The sequence below is a fragment of the Arachis ipaensis genome, chromosome B09 (genome assembly GCF_000816755.2).
Source record: "Arachis ipaensis cultivar K30076 chromosome B09, Araip1.1, whole genome shotgun sequence".
NCBI classification, from domain to species: Eukaryota; Viridiplantae; Streptophyta; class Magnoliopsida; order Fabales; family Fabaceae; genus Arachis; species Arachis ipaensis.
This window is the reverse complement of record NC_029793.2, coordinates 93,870,730-93,879,695: the sequence shown is the minus strand read 5'-3', so window position 1 is coordinate 93,879,695 and position 8,966 is coordinate 93,870,730. Positions and strand designations below refer to the sequence as shown.

Below are 8,966 nucleotides of genomic sequence, written 5' to 3'. Positions count from 1 at the left end.
GAGCAAACAAGAGAGCCCATTCATGGACCTCAACAAGAGCATGAGGAAACTCCTCATTATGAAATCCCTGAGATACCTCAAGGGATGCACTTTCCTCCATAAAACTATTGGGAGCAAATTAACACCTCCCTAGGAGAATTAAGTTCCAACATGGGACAACTAAGGATGGAGCACCAAGAGCACTCCATCATTCTCCATGAGATTAGAGAAGATCAAAGAGCTATGAGGGAGGAGCAACAAAGGCAAGGAAGAGACATTGAGGAGCTCAAGCACTCCATAAGATCTTCAAGAGGAGGAAGACGTCACCCTCACTAAGGTGGACCCGTTCATTAATCTCCTTGTCTATTTATTTTTTTCTGTTTTCGTTCTCTATGCTTTATGTTTGTGTCTTTATTACATGATCATTAGTGTTTAAGTGTCTATGCCTTAAAGCTATGAATGTCTTATGAATCCATCACCTTTCTTGAATGAAAAATGTTTTAACCACAAAAGAACAAGAAGTACATGATTTTGAATTAATCCTTGAAATTAGTTTAATTATTTTGATGTGGTGACAATACTTTTTGTTTTCTGAATGAATGCTTGAACAGTGCATATGTCTTTTGAATTTGTTGTTTATGAATGTTAAAACTGTTGGCTCTTGAAAGAATGATGGAAAAGGAGAAATGTTATTGATAATCTGAAAAATCATAAAATTGATTCTTGAAGCAAGAAAAAGCAGTGAAAAACAAGGCTTGCGAAAAAAATGGCAAAAAAAAGAAAAAGAAAAAGCAAGCAGAAAAAGACAGTAACCCTTTAAACCGAAAGGCAAGGGAAAAATAAAAAGGATCCAAGGCTTTGAGCATTAATGGATAGGAGGGCCCACAGGAATAAAATCCTGGCCTAAGCGGCTAAACCAAGATGTCCCTAACCATGTGCTTGTGGCGTGAAGGTGTCAAGTGAAGAGCTTGAGACTGAGTGGTTAAAGTCGTGATTCAAAGCAAAAAGAGTATGCTTAAGAACCCTGGACACCTCTAATTGGGAACTCTAGCAAAGCTGAGTCACAATCTGAAAAGGTTCACCCAGTTATGTGTCTATGGCATTTATGTATCCGATGGTAATACTGGAAAATAAAGTGCTTAGGGCCACGGCCAAGACTCATAAAGTAGCTGTGTTCAAGAATCAACATAATGAACTAGGAGAATCAATAACACTATCTAAATTCTGAGTTCCTATAGATGCCAATCATTATGAACTTCAAAGGATAAAGTGAGATGCCAAAACTGTTCAGAGGCAAAAAGCTACTAGTCCCGCTCATCTAATTGGAGCTAAGTTTCATTGATATTTTGGAATTTATAGTATATTCTCTTCTTTTTATCCTAATTGATTTTCAGTTGCTTGGGGACAAGCAACAATTTAAGTTTGGTGTTGTGATGAGCGGATAATTTATACGCTTTTTGACATTATTTTTAGGTAGTTTTTAGTATAATTTAGTTAGTTTTTATTATGTTTTTATTAGTTTTTATGCAAAATTCACATTTCTGGACTTTACTATGAGTTAGTGTGTTTTTCTGTGATTTCAGGTATTTTCTGGCTGAAATTGAGGGACCTAAGCAAAATTCTGATTCAGAGGCTGAAAAAGGACTGCAGATGCTGTTTGATTCTGACCTCCCTGCACTCGAAGTGGATTTTCTGGAGCTACAGAAACCCAATTGGCACCCTCTCAATTGCGTTGGAATGTAGACATCCAGGGCTTTCCAGAAATATATAATAGTCCATACTTTGCCCGAGTTTTGACGACGTAAACTGGCGTTCAAACACCAACTTCCTGCCCTATTCTGAAGTTAAACGCCAGAAACAGGTTACAAACCAGAGTTAAACGCCACAAACAGGCTGCAACCTGGCGTTTAACTCCAAGAGAAGTCTCTACACGTGTAAAGCTCAATGCTCAGCCCAAGCACACACCAAGTGGGCCCCGGAAGTGGATTTCTGCATCATTTACTCATTTCTGTAAACGCTAGTTACTAGTTTAGTATAAAAACTACTTTTAGTGATTTATTTTATATCTCTGGAACACATTATGTAACTTTTACGTTCTGAGACCTCCATGGGAGGCTGGCCACTCGGCCATGTCTACCCTATTTTCACTTATGTATTTTCAACGGTGGAGTTTCTACACCCCATAGATTAAGGTGTGGAGCTCTGCTGTTCCTCATGAATTAATACAAAGTGCTATTATTTTCTATTCAATTCAAGCTTATTCTTATTCCAAGATATTCACTCGCACTTCAACCTGTTGAATGTGATGATCCGTGACACTCATTATCATTCTCACCTATGAACGCGTGCCTGACAACCACTTCCGTCCTATCTGCAATAGCTTGAGTGTGTATCTCTTAGCCTCCTGGTTCACGATCAGAGTCTTCGTGGTATAGGCTAGAATTATTGGCGGCCATTCCTGAGATCCGGAAAGTCTAAACCTTGTCTGTGGTATTCCGGGTAGGATCTGGGAAGGGATGACTGTGACGAGCTTCAAACTCGCGAGTGTTGGGCGTAGTGACAGATGCAAAAGGATCAATGGATCCTATTCCAACATGATCGAGAACCGACAGATGATTAGCCGTGTGGTGACAGCGCATTTGGACCATTTTCACTGAGAGAACGGACGGTAGCCATTGACAACGGTGATCCCCCAACATAAAGCTTGCCATGGAAAGGAGTATGAATGATTGAATGAAGACAGTAGGAAAGCAGAGATTTAGAAGGAGCAAAGCATCTCCATACGCTTATCTGAAATTCTCACCAATGAATTACATAAGTATTTCTATCTTATTTTATTTATATTTTAATTATCAAAATCCCATAACCATTTGAATCTGCCTGACCGAGATTTGCAAGATGACCATAGCTTGCTTCAAGCCGACAATCTCCGTGGGATCGACCTTTACTCACGTAAGGTTTATTACTTGGACGACCCACTGCACTTGCTGGTTAGTTGTGCGGAGTTGTGAAAAAGAGTTGAGATTACGATCCTGCGTACCAAGTTTTTGGCACCATTTCAGAGATCACAATTTCGTGCACCAGGGACAAAGCATCAAAATGGATGGAATCATTCCCCAAGGAAAGCTTGACCACCTGGGAAGATGTAATGAACAGATTCTTAACAAGGTTCTACCCTCCACAAAGAGTAAACAGGCAAAGAACTGAAGTACAGACATTCAGACAGCGAGATGGTGAAACTCTTTTTGAAGCATGGGAGAGATTCAAAAACTTGACAAAGAAATACCCCCCTGATATGTTTAACGAGTGGGTGCAAATCCACATCTCTTATGAAGTGCTGAATTGTGAATCAAGGAAGGCTGTATACCACTCATCTAGAGGTTCCCTAAATAAGAAGAAGACCATTGAAGAGGCCATTGATGTTATAGAGATAGTGGCTGACAATGAGTACTTTTATGCCTCAGATAGGATCAATAACAGGGGAGTCTTGGAATTAAAACATATGAATTCAATCCTGGTCCAGAACAAGATGATCACCAAGCAATTCGCTGAATTGACCAAGCAAATGGAGAAGACTCAGGCTGCAGCTATCCACACTCAACCATCACCCCAATAAGAGTTGGAAACAGAAGAAGGAGTTAACTGGGAGGAAGCTAATTACCTTGGAAACTCATCTAGGCAAGCTAATGATCCATACTCTAAAACCTATAACTCTGGTTGGAGGAACCATCCAAACTTTGGGTGGGGAAACCAACAAAGCCAAGGCCAAGAACACAGACCTTACAATCCAAACCAGTATAATAACTCCACTCACCAAAACTCTAACCAAAAACCATACCAGACCACACAAAACACTTATTCACAGCCACCATACCAAAGCCACAACAACCACTCTCAATACCCCAATCCCAACCAACCATCACCACATGAAGATGACAGGATGGCCAAAATAGAAGCTATGATTGTAGACCTTTGCAAGGAAATTAAAGAAATGAAGAAATTCCAGGAGGAAGTAATATCCAATTGGCAAAACCAAGATGCTGCTACTCAGAAACTTGAAGCACAAATTGGATACTTGTCCAAGCAAGCTCCTGGGCACAGTTTAGGCAATGCCACCCGGACAACTTCAAAAGAGGAATGCAAGGCTATTACCCTCAGAAGCGGAAAGAAATTGAAAGAAACTCCAAGGGAGGCTTAAAAAGAGAAGGAAGAGGGCAGTTCAAACGCCAAGGAAGAAGCACAAATACCTGCTCCCAACCCATCAAAAGAGAAACAAGTTCTAAGGCCATATGTCCCAAAGGCTCCTTACCCTCAGCGCCTAATGAGGAATGCAAAAGACAGCCAATTCTCTAAATTTTTGGAGATTTTCAAGAAACTTCAAATCAACATTCCCTTTGCAGAAGCACTAGAACAAATGTCACTTTATGCTAAGTTTCTGAAGGAATTGATGACCAAGAAGAGAAGCTGGAGGAATGATGAAACTGTGGTTTTAACTGAGGAATGTAGTACTATCATCCAACACAAGCTGCCTCAAAAATTGAAGGACCCATGAAGCTTCCAAATTCCCTGCATCATAGGGGAAATAACAGTTGAAAAAGCCTTATGTGACTTGGGAGCTAGTATAAATTTGATGTCCTTAACAATGATGAAGAGAATGAAGATTGAGGAAGCCAAACCAACAAGAATGGCTCTCCAATTGGCAGATCGGTCCTTCAAATTCTCTCATGGAATAGTTGATGCCAGGGCATTTCGGCCAGTTTCACTGACCTTTTTTTTACTGTTTTAGGGTAGTTTCATGCATTTTCTTAGGAAATAAGCAAGTTTTGGGTAGAATTTGATGCACACGGAAACTTGTCTCTCAACAATTTTCCTTCGGCAAGTGTACCGAATTGTCGTCAAGTAAAAACTCACAATAGAGTGAGGTCGAATCCCACAGGGATTGATTGGTCAAGAAACTTTAATTAGAGGAATGTTCTAGTTGAGAGAAGCAGAATTTGGTTTGAGTGTTGCAGGAAATTAAATGGCAAGAAAGTAAATAGCAGAAAATGTAAATGCCGAAAGTAAAGAGCTGAAAGTAAATGGCAGAAGGTAAAGTGCAGAATTTTAATGGGAATGGGGAAGATGCTCATAAAAGTAAATTGAATAAATTAAAGAGAATGGGTAAGATCAGAAATGGGGATTCATTGGAGGTTGGGGTGGGTATGAGGGTTCATTGGTTGGGGAAGAGGGTTCAAAATAAGAATGTGGTGGTTCCTGGGAGTAATTGGATTGGAATTGTGGTGGATAAGGGTCATACGGTGGTGAATGGTGAAAAGAAACTTGTGAGTGTGGTGGTGGAAAGCTATGTTAAGAGGGTGGTCTATAAGCACAGGGTGGGGCTTGTTGGTAATTACAAGGGGGTCCACCATATCTATCAGCTTGATATGCATTGTAGAGTGGTCCTTGCCCATGATATCTTGGAGGGTGTTGTTGCCTAAAGGGTTGATCAGGGCCTCTTGGCTCCATCCATCTTTGATTGCTTAGACCTTGATGCATATTCCTGTTATAGCTTTCGTTCCTTTCAACAATATTAGAACCAAACTCAAAGTGAGAGGGGTGAGAATTCATAGTAGCTAATAGAAATAAAAGGGAAAAACAAAAACAAATAAACAAGTAAAAGAAAAATATTTACAATAACCAGTAATAAGGCACACGTTTGCAGTTCCCCGGCAACGGCGCCATTTTGACGATCGGTTTTTCTATCGGTAAAGAAATATAAAAATATGATCGCGTTGTAAGTATAGCTTCTAAACCAACAGAAAATCCTTTCGTACAAACGTTTTGGTTGTCACAAGTAACAAACCCCTTTAATATTGGTAACCAAAGTATTTAAACCTCGGGTCGTCTTCTCAAGGAACTGCAGGGAGGTGTTCTTATTATTGGTTATGAGTTTTGTAAATTAGGGGTTTTGAAATTAAGGAACAAGTAATTTAAATGACAAGTAAAATAAATAAATAACTGTAAAATAAACTCTTGGCAAGGTATGAAAATTCGAAGTCCTATCCTAGTTATCCTTATCAATGGTGATGAGAATTATATTTTCGCTCCCACTAAATCAACCTCTAACTATGAAAGTAAGTCAAGTGGATAAATCAATTTATAAATCAATTTAACACCTAAAGTCCTAGTCAACTCTTAAGGAAAGACTAGAGTTATAGGAATTTAGATCAATCAGCAAAGATAACAATTATCAATCACGATGAGTTTGACAACTCAAGAGTTACCAATTAATCAATTTAAGCCAAGAATATAAAAAAAAGCTAAATAAGAATCGTAAATCTGAAATACCTCAGTTTATATTAGATAAAGAAAATCCTAACATGAATGGTTCACAAGCCAATTTGGCAACATAAGTAATTAAATGAGAGCATTAAAGTATCTGAAAGTAAAAGAGAAATATAAAGTAAAAGAAATATTGAACCTGATGAAGAGTTGAAATCCTAAATCCTTTAAGAGGAATCCTAATCCTAAAACCTAAGAGAGAGGAGAGAACCTCTCTCTTAAAACTACATCTAAATAATGAAAAGTGACTAAATTGAAGACCTCCTCTTGAATGGATGCATTCTCCCGCTTTATAACCTCTAATCTGTGCTTTCTGTATTTGGATCTGGGCCAAAAAGGGTTTCTGAAATCGCTGGGAGCGTTTTCTGCAGTTTCTGGTGCGTGGCGTCTGTCACGCGTCCGCATGGGTCACGCGGTTGCGTCATCTGGAGTTTTCCTTATCACACGTTCGCTTCGGTCACGCGTACGCGTCATCTGCGTTCTGCTCAAGGCGCGCGTCCGCGTCAGTCACACATTCGCGTCACTGCCTTTTCGTGTTAAGCATGCGGCCACATCGTCCATGCGTTCGCGTCGCTGCCAATTTCTTTAAAAACTCCATTTTGTGCTTTCCTTCCATTTTTGTATGTTTCCTTTCCATCCTTTAAATCATTCCTGCCTTAGGAGATCTGAAAATACTCAACACACAAATCACGGCATCGAATGGTATTAAAAGGTAATTAAAATAATTATTTTTAAAGCATAGGAAACATGTTTTTCACATATATCACATAATAAGGAAGGGAAAGTAAAACCATGCAATTTACATGAATAAGTGAGTGAAGGGTTGAATAAATCACTTGAATTGAGCACAAAATATATCATAAAATATGGGTTTATCAGATAACAAGGTGTTCTTTAACTTCTTGAGAAAGAACATCTTTAGTCGCTTTGGAGTTCCTAGAGCACTCATCAGTGATGGAGGAAGTCATTTTTACAACAGGCCATTAGAGGCCCTCCTCCTGAGATTTGGGGTGAAGCACAAGGTTGCCACACCTTATCACCCCCAAACAAGTAGGCAGACAGAAGTATCTAATAGAGAGCTAAAAAGGATCCTGGAAAAGACGGTGGGAGCTTCAAGAAAAGATTGGTCGAAGAAGCTAGATGATGCTCTTTGGGCATACAGAACCACCTTTAAAACACCAATTGGGATGTCTCCATATCAACTGGTGTATGGTAAAGCTTGTCACCTGCCATTAGAGCTTCAACACAAAGAATTTTGGGCTCTCAAGTTATTGAATTTTGATAGTGAAGCTGTTGGTGAAAGGAGGCTTTTGCAATTGCAAGAATTGGAAGAATTCAGATCCCAAGCCTATGAAAATGCCAAAATGTACAAGGAAAAGGCAAAGGAAACACACGACCTCAAGATAGCACCAAGATGCTTTGAAGAAGGTCAGAAAGTGATACTTTACAATTCCAGACTGAAACTTTTCCCTGGGAAATTAAGATCAAGGTGGTCTGGCCCTTTTCTTATCACCAAGGTTTCCCCTTATGGACATATAGAAATCATGGAAGAAAAATCACAGGAGACCTTCACTGTAAATGGACAAAGGCCCAAGCACTACTTGGGTGACATGAAGGAAAGGACTAAGGCAAAATACAGACTCGACTGAGAGAGTTAGTCGTCAAGCTAGTGACTTTAAAAGAGCGCTTGTTGGGAGGCAACCCAACCAAAGGTAATTCTCTTTTCATAGCTTGTCAATAAGAGAGTAAGGAGATTTCTCTGCATTGCTAGGAGCTAAGTTTGGTGTTGCATGATGAGCGGATAATTTATACGCTTTTTGGCATTGTTTTTACTTAGTTTTTAGTATGACTTGGTTGGTTTTTAGTATATTTTTATTAGTTTTTTTAATTAAAAATCACATTTCTGGACTTTACTATGAGTTTGTGTGTTTTTCTGTTATTTCAAGTATTTTTTGGCTGAAATTGAGGGAGCTGAGCAAAAATCTGATTCAGGCTGAAAATGGACTGCTGATGCTATTGGATTCTGACCTTCCTGCACTCAAAGTGAATTTTCTGGAGCTATAGAACTCCAAATGGCACGCTCTCAATTGCGTTGGAAAGTAGACATCCAGGGCTTTCCAGAAATATATAATAGTTCATACTTTGCTCAGAGATAGACGACGTAAACTGGCGTTCAACGCCAGTTCCATGTTGTAGTCTAGCGTCCAGCGCCAGAAACAAGTTACAAGTTGGAGTTCAACGCCAGAAACAGGTTACAACATGGCGTTGAACGCCCAAAACAGTCCAGACACGTGAGAAGCTTAAGTCTCAGCTCCAGCACACACCAAGTGGACCCCAGAAGTGGATTTCTGCACTATCTATCATAGTTTACTCATTTTCTGTAAACCTAGGTTACTAGTTTAGTATTTAAACAACTTTTAGAGATTTATTTTGCATCTCATGACATTTTAGATCTGAACTTTGTAATCTCTGACGGCATGAGTCTCTAAACTCCATTGTTGGGGGTGAAGAGCTCTGCTGTGTTTCGATGAATTAATGCAACTATTTCTGTTTTCTATTCAAACACGGTTGTTTCTATCTAAGATGTTCATTCGCACTTCAATATGATGGATGTGATGATCCATGATAGTCATCACCATTCTCAACCTATGAATGCGTGCCTGACA

At 39.4% G+C, this 8,966-nt stretch overlaps 1 protein-coding gene across 1 annotated transcript; it reads left to right on the top strand.

The window, feature by feature from the left end:
* LOC107615694 lies at positions 7,488–7,949 on the top strand. The gene has a single exon (XM_016317736.1). It carries the CDS (start codon positions 7,488–7,490, stop codon positions 7,947–7,949), a length of 462 nt encoding a protein of 153 aa, XP_016173222.1.

Bases quoted from the DNA above. Each gene is read 5' to 3' on its own strand.
- LOC107615694 (XM_016317736.1), top strand. From the start codon at position 7,488: ATGTCTCCATATCAACTGGTGTATGGTAAAGCTTGTCACCTGCCATTA.